Here is a 14223-nt window from a genome sequence, read left to right as displayed (position 1 = left end):
ACAGTAGCAACATTACAGTTATGAAGTAGCAACAAAAATAATTTTATCTTTGGGTCACAACATGAGGAACTGTATTTAAAGGGCCAGAAGGTTGAGAACCATTGCCCTAGAACTTCTGATTGTATTCAGAGGAGGAGTGGTGCATGTGTCAAGCAAAAGTCTTTTCTGTTCTCTCTCATTGTGGAAGAAAGAGTTGCAGAATTAGGCTTTTCTTATTTGTCTCTGGGATATGCAGTAGTGAAAACCATTGTCGGTTGTTGCTGCTCATTTAAAAAGTACTTTGAAATGTATTTCCTCTTTTTGTTTCAGTTATTTTTTTAAGGACCATTAGGCCTGTTTTCCACAGTAGACTTTACGTTTTCCTGGGGACTATGTTTCTTTGATTTTATAACACCCCCATTCTTGCTGACATGTTCATTTCCTCAGCTCACTCATGGAATAAAAATAAAATCCAGGGATTTTGACAAAATTAACAGATCTTGCTGTTAATATGCATTGACGTATGTTTTTCAGAGATGCAATTACTTACAATAACAGTTTGTGTTAGAAGTTGTCAACATTAGTTTCAAACTATTGGCTCCCTTCTTATTTTTTACTTATTATTACTATTATTATTATTATTATTATTATTAATATTATTTACTTATTATTATTCAGGCAGCTTCAAACTGTTGGTTCACTTAGCTACCAACATTTGTGCCAGAGAAGTCTAGATTCATTTTTTTAATCAGCTAGCTTGAAAATTATACTAATGTTTGTGCATTTTTATTCTTCCAGTAGGTATTATAACTCATTGTTTTTGCTTCACAGAGAATAGCTACCTCTGCCCAACCCCCAAATAATTCATGTATATCCTCACTGGGGCCACTGCTGCCAGCTTACTGCAGTGCATTAGCGCATCTCTGGTGGACTTTGCATTAAGTTTTCATATTCCTCATCCACTGGTTTTTTCCAATTCATAATAGACACAAGGCCAGATAAATCTTTTTAATGTGCAGTGCTAATAGATCTCTTTCTTTTTAAAGAGCTCTCCAGTGCTTGCTTAAAGCATAAATACTTTAGCATCATTCAAAGCCAATAAAGATTGGCCTTCCACTGCTGTCCTACATTTCCCAGTTGTATTTAAAATATTTTCAAGGGGATAAGAGCCTTGCAGGATATTATGTTGGTGGATTATAAAATCTGGTTCTTGTCTTTCAAGGTGTAAAAATATATTCTATTAAGTTGTTCTAGAGTTCTTTATAGTCCTTCTATAGATGATCAAGCTCTACAGAAGGAACTCATACTAAATTCAGTGAATATCAGAATGTTGGTATATTAACTTAGAGTGATAAACGTAATATCAGCGATACCAGAATTCTCTTGTTGGCTGATTAGGACATATACTGCAGGCCAGCTAACTCTAGTAGTGTTTTTCTCCTTTCTTTATACCATACAAATTAGGGCTGTACATTTTGTAGTGGCTGCTTTGTTGCTTAAATTTCAGATTTTTTAGATATACTCTGGTCTGGAGTGAACATTGTTCTGAATTTAGTTTGCATATGTAACACATTTATATGTCTTGACCTAAATGGAATTATTTTATTGGATGACCATTTGAATGCATTAAATACTGTATTTACTATCTTTTATTTCAAAGGATGATCTTTTTATGACTTTGCCCTGAAATTCTGGGGGTGCCTCTCTATACTATCATACCCTGTATTTTAAACTACACTACTTGATGTTCTCTGGTTATATCCCTGTCCTCCAGTGATTTTGGTTTTCTCCTCATGCTCTTTCTTCTGCCTAGATTGTCAAAATCCTTCCACTTCAATCATTCCATCTTGGATGCCACCCCTTATGATTCCATAGACCTGATGTGCACTTTCTTCTTTGAATTGCAAACCGTTATTGTGGCACTGTCTTATTCTGCCCTATATTAAAGTTACTTGTTTTATCCTTCCTATGAGGACAGCTTCACATATTGCATTATTACTTGTTTTTTGTTTCCTGAAGTTCCTGATATAGTTAGTAGGTGCTCATAAATTACATACTGAATTGAGTTAAATAAGATTTCCTCTTAACTCTAGACTGGTGGCTCTCAAAATATGGTCCCTAGACCAACATCAGCATCACCTGGTACCTTATTAGACATGCAAATTCCTGGTCCCCATCGCAGGCTTACTAGGCCAAGCACAAGTGATCTGTTGTTTAACAAGCCTTGCAAACCCAAATTTGAAAACTGCTGTAGTCTTTCTAAAGAGGTGTTATCTAACCTCTTTATCAAGACCTTAGAAATCTGGAATACATTCCAAGACATTAAACTAATCACTAATCCAGTGCCTACTGCAAGTACCTACTTCACAGGACTATGAGGGACTTCAGAATGAGACAGTGTCTGTGAAAGATACAATATGCTTGTTGTTTACTTCTGGATTGTTCTGTCCCCTAGATTTCACTTCCCCCACATCCTTCTCATCTTTCATGTTTCAGCTTTAATGCCACCACCTCCAAGGAGCCATCGCTGAATATTAAAGTCTGATGCCTGAGCCTCTTTTAAGCCAGCACCCTATTTATTTCACTTAAAGCACAAATTACCATCCATAATTATTTTATTGTTGGTGTCCTCCACTGGACAGTCAGCTCCATGAGGCCAGGAACCCAGCCTGTTCCCTCCTGTCTTATCAGTGCCTCACACATGGGAGGACTCAATAAATATGTGTTAAAAAAATAATTGCTAACCATAGTCACAATACGGAAGTGAGTTGTTTTGTATTACATCTGACTTAAGGAAGGTGTGAAACACAGATTTCCATTGAAAAGTTATATACAAGTTCTTTCATTACAATTTTAATCATTTCGGAAAATTTTTTATTTGGCATTTCCACAATTTTTAAAATATCTCGAGTTTTTTTCCTAAACTGGTTATGTGCATAAACATTTTTTGGATTTATTGAATTTATGAATAGTCTACATCTATGTACTTAAATTTGCTCACTATCCTAGAACCTATCTGCAAATCAAGTTCAGCTATGGAAATGAAATATTGAGTATCTTCTGAATTTTAGTTATTATTTTTCATTTAGAGCTTCCCTTGGGTGTCAATTTTTAAATTGCCAGGAGAACCCCAAAAGAAAGATGTGTTTATCGTTATAAAATTGAGATTTTAAGCAGAAAAGACCACCTTGCCATGCATGTATGTTCTGATGGTAGGCCATGAGGCAAAAATCTATGGGAAAGATGGATGAAACCTTAGAGAAGAGTTTAAGACAGAAAAGTTATTGTATCTGTGGAACTCATAACTTGTGTGCATTGACTTGCAGTTCTTAGAGTTCTTTAGCTACTTTAGTGGCTAGAAAGTCAATCAGAGAAACCATGATTTGCAAGCTTTCATCTACTTCAACTATTTTTAGGATTTCCAGTTTCAATAGGCTATTTGTTAATGAATAATTTAGTTTCTTCTAGGAGATGCAGGATACTGAAATCTCAGTTAATGGCTTTAAATGTTAAGTGCTGGTAAAAAGTTATTGCTTATGGTAATTCTTTTGAAATTAGCTCACAAGTAATATAGCCATGGGAAATATACAAGGAGGAACAATTATAAGAGGACACCCTGGTACTTACTACCTGTCTGCCTCTACTGATATTCTTGTGAAAGCTGCTCCTCCAGTCCGTATAACTTTAGGAGAAAGAATAAACTGTATGTTAGTGAGAGGAAGTTTCCATATTTGGAACTTTATCATCTGGAATCTATATTCATATATCTCAGTGGTCATCAAACTGGGATGTACACACTGTAGAGCTGACCATTGTGGTAAGGAAAGAACATACTAGAATGTCTATATTTTAATCTAATTTAAAATTCATACTTTTTGTATATCTTTAAAAAAACACGTAATAGTACAGTAGTATATGCACAGAGTTTATAAACAAAAATGCTTGTAATGGGCATGTTTATTCAGAAATGTCTAGTGACAGATGTACTCAACCAGAAAAGTTGAGACCATTACTATATGCACTAGGTATATACGATAATTAAATTTCATAGACAAGTATGTGTGTTATTAGAAGGTTTTGGTAAGCAAGGTATATTTCAGTTCTTTAGTTTGCTATTCTGTTTTCCTGTATTTCAGTGTGAAGGGTGAAGCTGAAAATAAATTCATTCATATTTTTTGGTATCATCAGTAGCTTCTCATTTCCCCCAGCCATGTCAGTGTGTTCCCAGTAATGTCTTCGCTGTCTTTCAGTCGTTAACTCGTCCTTTGGATAAAGCATGGATAGTGCTTCATGGTCCTTCCGTCTTTGTTTTTATTGTAGCTTCAGGGGCCTTGTCGAAGTTAACTCGTGGATTAAAAGATGAATCCATGGCTTATATTTATCATTGCCAGAATCATTACTTTTGTCCGATTGGCTTTGAAGCAACCCCTGTTAAAGCCAATAAAGCATTCAGGTAAGCATTTCTGTATGTTACGTGGATACCTGACCATAAAATGTGTTGTAGAAAGCATTTAAGAAATATTTAGTGCTTAGAAATCGGAAGACTTAGTGACTTGCTTTCCTTATATGAAATAATATTATTCTGTAAACATTTGAGCTTATTCTTTTTTTTGTTTTTTTGTTTTTGTTTTTTATATATTTTATTGATTTTTTACAGAGAGGAAGGGAGAGAGATAGAGAGTTAGAAACATCGATGAGAGAGAAGCATCGATCAGCTGCCTCCTGCACATCTCCTACTGGGGATGTGCCTGCAACCAAGGTACATGCCCTTGACCGGAATCGAACCTGGGACCTTTCAGTCCGCAGGCCAACGCTCTATCCACTGAGCCAAACCGGTTTGAGCTGAGCTTATTCTTTTGCAGAATTGCATTTGATTGAATTCTGTTTATTTCTTTGACAAAATTATTTATTTAAAAAATGAATTTATTAAGCCGACTGAATTTTAGTACTCTTTCCCTTCCTTAGCAAGTTTTCTTCATGCTGGGTTGATATAATGCCAGGATAGTTAAAAGCAAAGGAAGAAGAGTCCTATTTGAGAATGGTGAAAACAGAGGCATGAATACTTTTAGTAAAAGTATTGCTAGGTGTGGTTTTCTTCACCCAGCTAAGGTTCTGTTTTTGTTTTGTTTATTTTTTTCATACTTGAGGAGGAAGAAGAGGTAGCACTCTCCTCTCAGGGATGACTGAAACTCAGGCTGGGAGAATATGGCTTGGCCATCAGGGGGATAGGATGGGTTCTTTGAGACTGGACACCGTGTGAACTTTGTATCCCACTCAAGGCATTTGGAGTTGGGCAAGAGTGGAGGGTTGTGGGGGGATCCTGAGACAGGCAGGATCGAGCTGGGAGAAGCAGGATGTTGGACATAGAATTTTGTGAATGTTGGGTAAGAGGAAAACTACTTGGTTTCTCCAAATCCCGAATGTTTTATTCATCTCTCTGGAGGTGAGGTATGTTGTTTCTTATGTGGTTTCACCCTGCAGTGTCACCTTATTCCAGACATCTATCACATGCAAAACATGAAAAACTAGGTACTTCTACTTTGTACCCTATGGAGGAGCATTTTCCACCTCTGCCTGAATCTAGGGATCACCTGAGATGCTCTTCAAATTGTGAAAATCCTTGCCTGTGCTCCACTCTTTTTTAATTTTTTAAATATATTTTTATTGATTTCAGAGAGGAAGGGAGAGGGAGAGAGAGATAGAAACATCAATGATGAGAGAGTTTCATTGATCGGTTGCCTCCTGCACGCCCCCTTCTGGTGATCGAGTCCCCAACCTGGGCATGTGCCCTTGACCGGAATTGAACCCAGGATGCTTCAGTCCACAGGCTGATGCTCTAACCACTGAGCAAAACCAGCTAGGGCTGTGCTCCACTCTTGACCTATCTGAATTAGAATTTCCCAGGGCAGGATCAGGGCATCAGTATGTTTAAAAGTTCCACAGGCGAATCGCTGCTTTAGGGTTTTATTTTTAGGATGCCTTTTGAGACTTTTTAAATGCCTAGTAAAAGAAGAGTAGCTGAAGAATTCTCAGAGCATGCTAGGATTTTCCCCCCCGTTTAGATGCTGAGAGGTAGTGTATGTCAACTTTTTTAGCCCTAGATTTTATAGAACTCAAGACCGACATTTAATTTATGCTTTCTCTTTGTGTTCAGACATTTGCTCAAGCCCAAACTCCAATATCTATAAACTTTAATATGTCTTTTATTAATATATAATTGAAGCACTATTTTCAAGGGAGTAAATGACCTTTATTAAACATACTGTGAATGTATTTTAAATCTAGCAGGGGTCCCCTCTCACCACAAGAAGTAGAATATTGGATCTTAATTGGAGAATCAAGTAGAAAACATCCTGCTATTCACTGTAAAAAGTATGTTAACTTCTTCTTTTCAATTTCTGCTGAAAAGCCTGTTGGAATTTTGATTGGAATACAATCCATAGAATCCATAGTTTAGTTTGCAGAAAATTACATCATAACGATATGGAGTCTTCTAATTTGTGACTATAGACCAGTGATGGCGAACCTTTTGAGCTTGGCGTGTCAGCATTTTGAAAAACCCTAACTTAACTCTGGTGCCGTGTCACATATAGAAATTTTTTGCAACCATAGTAAAACAAAGATTTATATTTTTGATATTTATTTTATATATTTAAATGCCATTTAACAAAGAAAAATCAACCAAAAAAATGAGTTTGCGTGTCACCTCTGACACGCGTGTCATAGGTTCGCCATCACTGATATAGACTATACTTCCATGCAATTAGAGCTTTAACTCCTCTCCTGCAATATTTTGTATTTTTCAATATAGATTTTATGTATATTTTGTTAAAATTTTCTCCTAAGTGTATTTTCTGATGCTATTGTAAATTGATTTCCCCCCTTTCTGTTATTTTCTGACTGTGTACAGAAATATAATTGGTTTTTCTATATAGGCCTTAAATCTTGCATCTTTGCCAAATTCACTTATTAGTTCTATTAATAGTTTTGCAATACAAAGCAGTTTGTAATTACTTTGGATTTTCCACACAGTCATATTGTTTGTAAATAAAGGCATGTCAATTTTAAGTGTTTTGGAAATGCATTTGACTCTAATTAAGAAGGAAATGTAGACTGTTTCTACTTTAGCCTGCAGGATATTGTCTAATAGGTTGATATATATTTATTTCATAGGGAGACTAACCATTTTTAAACGGAGAACCTTGGCAATAGTTGCATATACAGAATTGTCATAAAAACAAGAGTTTATTAGAACTTGAACAATCCTGAGATAAACAACTTATTGCCACAGTAATATTGTAGAATATTGCTCATGTGAAAAGTTTCATTACAGTGGTATTTTGTTACTAAAAAGAAAATTGTGTTTTATATTCTTCCTTCTTAACTATAGGTGGGCAGATATTGTTACGGATCTGAATACTCAAAATCCAGAATTTCTAGATATCCGGCACTTGGAGAGGGGACTGCAGTATCGAAAAACCAAGAAGGTAAGAACACCATTGTATGTGAAGGCATTTCCCAACTGGCCAAAATGCAATATTTTACTCTAGATTATAAATAATAGAAACCCAGTTTAGAACATTTTCGACAGAAAAGTGAAAATTATTTTAAGAACACATGGGTATGTTAAAAACGAAAGGGCAAGGAGTGTAGCCTGGATTCATAAGGGCCTGGTACCAGGTAAAAGAATGTCAACAGAGACCAAGTAGATAGTCTGTAATTATTTTGGAAGTTATATGTTGTTGGCTTGTTGTCTGATTACTTACTTTGTGATGATGATGATCATCTTTATGTCTCTCTTTGAGATGTGCAGTCTATACTGAGATTGGCCTGCCTCAGGCCTAGTTCCATAGTCTTGGCGCAGCTTGGCCCTACACATGGCCAGGGAATTGCCAAATCTGAGGTGTTCACTCCTGAGCCCTATTAACTGTGGCCTTGGGGCAGAGCCATGTATATAAACAAGACTGCTGGGGGTATTTCTCAGAGAAAGGTAGATTCTATGGATTACAGCCCATTGATAGAATCCTACTAACAAAGGAAGAGTGTGTAAGAGGAAGAGGAATGATGGTGTTTAGGCAGAAAGGGAGGCTTTAGTGTATGTGAGTGGCATATGAGGGCAAGGTGTTTTGGCTCCTTTGTTTCCTGATTAACTGTCCAAGGATTCTCAATAAAGAGGCAAAGAGAAAAGACTCAAGAAACTAATCCTTTCTGTTGGTGCAAATGGGTGACTTAATGCATTGATTCAGGATATTCTTGACTTTCTTGACTTAGTATGTTACTATCAAATATTGACAAGGGTGTGGGCATTGTTATAGTTTTGTAATGACAGCTGGTCAGGGAAAATGCAGGATAATGTGATCTGATAATGTCTGAAAGAATATGTACTGTTCTGAGGCAGATGAAGGGGGAACATATAAGGGAATTCATAGGAAATTCATTTCCCATCATTTTCTTCACCCAACTTTTTTTCCTTCTCAGGTTGGGGGAAATTTGCATTGTATTATAGCATTCCAGAGACTTAGCTGGCAAAGGTTTGGCCTTTGGAACTTTCCATTTGGAACCATTAGACAAGAGTCACAACCTCTAACACATGGCCAGGGAATTGCCAAATCTGAGAGTGAAGACAATATCTCCAAGAAGCATCATGGGCGCCTGGGCCGGTCTTTCAGTGCTAGTTTCCATCAGGACTCAGCATGGAAAAAGATGTCCAGTATCCATGAGAGAAGGAACAGTGGCTACCAGGGTTACAGTGATTATGGTGGGAATGATTGACTATGCTTGGGTACTGAAAAACTCCTCATGTTACACAATGGTCTGTACAGGACTGTATTAAGACAGTAGAAGATTTTATTAAGTCAACTTAAAATAGGAGCAGATCTGGTGGTACAAAACATAACCTTGTAGTTCTCCAGTAAATAAGCTTGTATATGATTCTAATGGGTGATTTCAGATATATAAGCAGATAAGCACAGACTATTGACTTTTTACATTTTAAGGGTATATAAACATGCTGGACAATTTAACAAACTCCAATACAATTACGTATAAACAAATACAAATTTACTTAATAACATCACAATTTGAAATACTTAAGCTTGACAGGATTTATTATGACTTGATCCCAAGACTTTTGTTGCAGATAGTTTTATTCCTAAGGTACCATCTGCCCTTAAAAAAAAAAATGGGGCTATTGATTTCTAGTTTTCTGTAATGGTTAAAGCTCATTTAAAATTATTCAGTGAATCCAGTAATTCTTTCCCTTATAGCAGTATCTTGCCTGCCTCATTTGTTTCCTGGTTAACTTTCTCAGGATTTTCAATAAAGAGGCGGAAGAGAAAAAGACTCAAGAAACTAATCCTTTCTATTGGTGCAAATGGGTGACCTAATACATTGTTTCAGGATATTCTTGACTTTCTTGACTTGGTATGTTACTATCAAATATTGACAAGAACTTTAGGTCTTGAAAGACTTCTGTAGGTATACAATCTGTTTTAGGCACTGAGTAAAAGAACAAGTGGCATCCATAGTTTCTGTATCCATGGTAATCTGTGAAATGAAATCTGATACTTGATTAGTCCTTCAATATGGAGTCATATATTGATAACAGCATTAAAAATGCATTCAGAGGCAACTATCCATATTCCACACTCTGAACTGTTTTCTTTTTTAAAACATTAGATAATCAGTTGTTTGAAGCGAGTGTTAAATAGCTCAGAAAGTTTGGATTTCATATATTTGATCTCCTCTGTACTTACTGTCAATTTTTCTTGTGTAGTCAACCCATGACTCACAAAGGATTAGGATCTCTTGTTCTTTCATTTCAGAGGCTGTTCCAGAACTCAAATCAGTAACTTGATTATCACAAGATGCTGAATATGTTGGTAACCATATTGCAATACATCTCAAGGAGAAGGCTCAGATTTTTATTTTTTAAATATTTTTATTTTCTCTTTTGAATTTTATATCCATTTGTCCACTCAGACATGTGTAAGCCTACGAAAGAGGATATATATTATGAAATGGTCATTTTTCTGAAGGGAATATTTTGCTTGAAACGCAGTGGACTGAAAGAGATTTGTAGGTTGTTGATTTTGTTACTTCATACTGGAACTTTTACGAAGTTTTCATCAAATAAAGTTTTGTTTTCTACTTTTCTTCATGTGAATGTTTTAACCTTTGTTTTAGGGAGTTTTCTAATTTTGTTTGAAGTACATAATTTGTCAATTCTGTCTAAGTAGTGTGTTAAAAGAAACCATCTCGTATCTGACTTTTTAATTAATGGAATAATATACATTGACTATAATTTTATATTTCTATAAGAATTTATGATAAGAAATTAGAAACTTAATTCTTATTAGCTTGAAACAAATGAAGCTGTCAATTTTGTAGGTCAAACGTGGTTGAATGTCAGCAATTTAATTTAGTTTGAGTACTTCAGAGATGAGAAAGAGCCAAGAGGAAATGAGACAAATGCAACATAAAATAATGAATACAGTGACACTAATAAGTTTGAGTTATCAAGAGCACACTGAAGTTTACAGAGACATTTCCAGAAACAATCTGCACGTTACTCCACACTTCTCTTTCAGTATTAGTAACATTCCTGTCATATTTATTTTTTTGGTCAAGTCCTCTTAGGAGTGTCCATAGAAGCATTAAGGGGTTCAAATACTGGCTCTGCATTTACTACCTGTATCATCTTGGGAAAATTAAGATTATTTTTTATGTGCTTGTTTCTTCATTGGTAAAATTGGGCTAATATTATCTATTTTATAAATTGTTTTGAATAATTAAGTTAGTACATATAAAGTGTTCAGAACAGTGCTTTATAGGTAGGAATTGCTATTTAAGTGCTTGCTATTACTCCAGAAGATGTGTATTTTACTGTTCTGAAACTTGAGAGCCTATTAAACAGCATCTCAAGGAGCTAATGGCTTATACAACAGACAGACACCCCTTAGTTGCTATTCCTTCAAAATAATATTTTGTATTTTAAGAAATGTGCTCTGGTTTTAAAAACACTTATAGTATTCACATGCCCACAATAGCTTACTCCCCCCACCCCCCCAGCTCTCAGTAAAAAAAAACATGTTCATTTACATAAAATCCTGAAACTTTCTTTTCCCAGTACTAGTCCCCATCCTTAGGCCAAGCTGGAGCAGGAGCTATAACACTTTCCAACTTGCCTTCTCCTGGACGCTGGCAGGGCTCGGCAAGGTGCTCTAGGATGTGATGACATTCCGTATCTCAATTTTACCCATAGCATTGTCTCCCTTAGTCATTCACTTAACAAACTGGGCCCTATTATCCACTGGTTGTTTCATGTTAAATTGCTGACCTCGGAACAACCCCAAGAAGATGGTGGCATCTCCATTTTATTCACAGACTCTCATTGATGAAGAAACTTGCCTAAGATTATAGTAGGGGATCTGTTTGCTAGGGCTGCCACAACGAAACACCACAACCCGGGTGGCTTAAACAGCAGAGATTGGTTTTCTCACAGTCCTGGAAGCTGGAAGCCCAAGATCAAGGTGTTGACAGGTTTGCTTCCCCCTGAGCCTTTCTCCTTGGCACGCAGATGGCTGCCTCCTCGCATGTCCTCACGTGGCGTTTTCTCTGTGGACGTTCCCCTGGAGTCTCTCTGCCTCAGACCCTGGTCAGATTGGATCAGTCTCACCCAACGGGCCTTACTTTAACTTCATCCACGTTTGAAAGTCTCTGTCTCCAAATCCAGTCACATTCTGAGTTACTGCGGGTTAGGACTTCACCATAACTTTGGAGGGGAACACAGTTCAGCCCATTAACGCAGGGCTATTACGTAGCTCGGGTGGATCGGGGTGTCTTCCTGCCTTGGGAGGAAATTCATTCCCCTGGGTGCAAGGGGCGCTGCAGACTTCAGGGGAAGCTGAAGCGTTTTTTTAAGAAAATAAGATGGAATCCCGGCTAAGTGTCAGGAGCGGGGGACATAACAGTCAACAAAACAGTGCTTGGCTTCAATAAGTTCACAGTCTACTGTGGAGGGAGACAAAAATCGAATAGGCAATGATATTAATCTCTGTAAAATACAACGAAGGATGATTTCTAGGGATTATCTGCCTTTTGATTCTGAGTCTAGTTTCAACAGTTCAATTCTGAACCAGTAGGGATAAGCTATCGTTTATTGAGTATCTGCTAATGTAAGTAAGCACTTGGCATAAGTCAGCTCTGGTCCCAGCTAAAATCGCCTGCATGCCTGGCGTTATCCCAGCTATAGGTTAGGAAACAGAATTTCTGAACAACTGTTCCCGGGACTATAATGGGGTGTGGTCGGCTCTGAATCCTGGCCTGAGGTCTCCAGAGGCACTGACTTCCCGGGAACTCACCTGGCAATTCGTTTCTCGTCATTTCTGACTTACAAGCGGCGGAATACTAAATCTTAAATGCCAGAGAAAAGTAAACTATATTTCAAGGGTTAAGGCTTTCAATCTTATTACAAATTATCTAGTTACTACAAGGTTATCCAAAAAATGTTAACTTAAAAACACCAGCAAACCATCCACCTTTCTGTTGTTGCTTCGAGTGAAACAGACTCAGCATTAAGCGTGTTCACAAGTCCCTGGCCGGGTGGTTCGGTGGGCAGGGGCGTCCTGCCTATACTCCAAGTTTGTGGGCTGCATCGCTGTCAGGGCACAGACAAGCAGCAACCAAGGAATGCACCAACCAGCGGAGCAACAAATCCACGTTCCTCTGTCTCTCCCTCACTCTAAAGTCAATTTTAAAAAAGTTTTCCAAAGTGGCGGCCAGTGGGGGGAACTGATGCCGAGAAAGCACGTAGAAAGCCGTGGTCACCTCAGCAAGTAGACACTTGGCGCATCGTCTTAAGTTACCCTGTGGGTCGGGACCCCTGAAAATACATCCTGCATATCAGATATTTACATTATGATTCATAACAGTAGCAAAATGACAGTTATGAAGTAGCAACGAAAATAATTTTATGGTTGGGGTCGCCACAACATGAGGAACTGCATTAAAGGGTCGTGGCATTAGGAAGGTTGAGAACCACTTAAGGTTTCACTGGGACAGAACGCCAGCGAGAAGGATGCACGGCGCTGACTGGACCAACCAGGCGTGAACGGAGCCCTCACTTCCGGCGCGCGGGGCGCGTCAATTTAGCGTAAGCGCGGTGGAGCGCAACTTCCGGTTCTGCGCGCGCTGGGCATCCTATGGAATCTCAGAAGCCCCATTTCGCAGGGATTTCCGCACCAACTCGGGGAGATTGGTGAGGTCGGAGGGGCGCCTTCAGGCTGATTGTCTCGCCGGCGCAGCCCCCTCCCCCGGCCGTGCGTTGAGAGCGCAAACATCGGAGACAGAACACTGGGGAGACTGCCGTCGGCCGTCCTCTGGGTCCTTCTCTCTTCAGGGCGGCGGAGCCAGTCGCTGCGAACCGCGGATTATTTCCCATCTTCCCTGAGTTGCAGCAGGGCCGCTCTTCTGTGTTCTGGACGGTGAGGCCGCCGGCGGTGGAAGACTTAGAATAAAAGGTCTCCCGCGACCCCACCGCCGCGCTGCGCCCCGAGACGTGCCGGCCTCATGGGAGTCCAGGGCCTCTGGAAGCTGCTGGAGTGCTCGGGCCGGCAGGTCAGCCCCGAGACGCTGGAAGGGAAGATCCTGGCCGTGGGTATCCTTAACGGGGCGCCGGGGCCGGGTGCGGATTGGCGTCGGGGTGCTGCTCCCTCTGGGACGTCCCCCCCGGCCCCCCAGCTTTGGGATTGCACCCCCTCTGACTGGACTTCGGGGTTCATCACAGAGGCGCGGTGCTTTCCGCTTCCCAGTGCTTTAGTTCTCTCACCAGGAAGGCGGAGGGGATGGTGTCCGCACACAGAGGGTGGGATAGGAATAAAGGGGCGATTTAAATGAGGGGCTCAGCTTCGTGTCTGGCACTGTTAACACCGCACGGTGCTCCCCCGACAGGGAGGTCGGCATGGAGAGCATGCGGTGGGCGTCCTACCCCTAGTTTTGCCTGTTTTGAGTCCTGTTTATGTTAGACTTAGAGGAAGGATAGTGTGATCAAGTGTTTGACGTTTTAATTTTTTTTTAAGAATAGGAAATTTATATGGTACCACACTGCACGAAAAAATAAAAAAGATATACGGTGAATTATGTTGTGTGTGTGTGTCTTTGGAATGAAATGTTTTTCTTCATTACCAAAACATGTGAACTGCTCTTCTGAATGCCATTTTTTTTTTTTTTTTACTTGCTAAGCAT

General features: G+C 39.0%; 1 protein-coding gene across 1 annotated transcript in view; it reads left to right on the top strand.

Annotated features, from left to right (window-relative positions):
- LOC102441395 (DNA repair protein complementing XP-G cells) overlaps positions 1-14223 on the top strand; it is a 59298-nt gene that overhangs the window by 18923 nt on the left and 26152 nt on the right. Inside the window, exons 7-10 of the mRNA XM_023752475.1 lie at positions 4300-4432; positions 6265-6351; positions 7370-7466; positions 8458-8748. Of these exons, the coding sequence (XP_023608243.1) occupies positions 4300-4432; positions 6265-6351; positions 7370-7466; positions 8458-8748 (608 nt within the window). The remainder of the gene's footprint in view (positions 1-4299; positions 4433-6264; positions 6352-7369; positions 7467-8457; positions 8749-14223) is intronic.

The sequence above is a fragment of the Myotis lucifugus genome, unplaced genomic scaffold (genome assembly GCF_000147115.1).
Source record: "Myotis lucifugus unplaced genomic scaffold, Myoluc2.0 scaffold_33, whole genome shotgun sequence".
Lineage (NCBI taxonomy): Eukaryota > Metazoa > Chordata > Mammalia > Chiroptera > Vespertilionidae > Myotis > Myotis lucifugus.
This window is presented reverse-complemented; position numbering and strand designations above follow the sequence as displayed.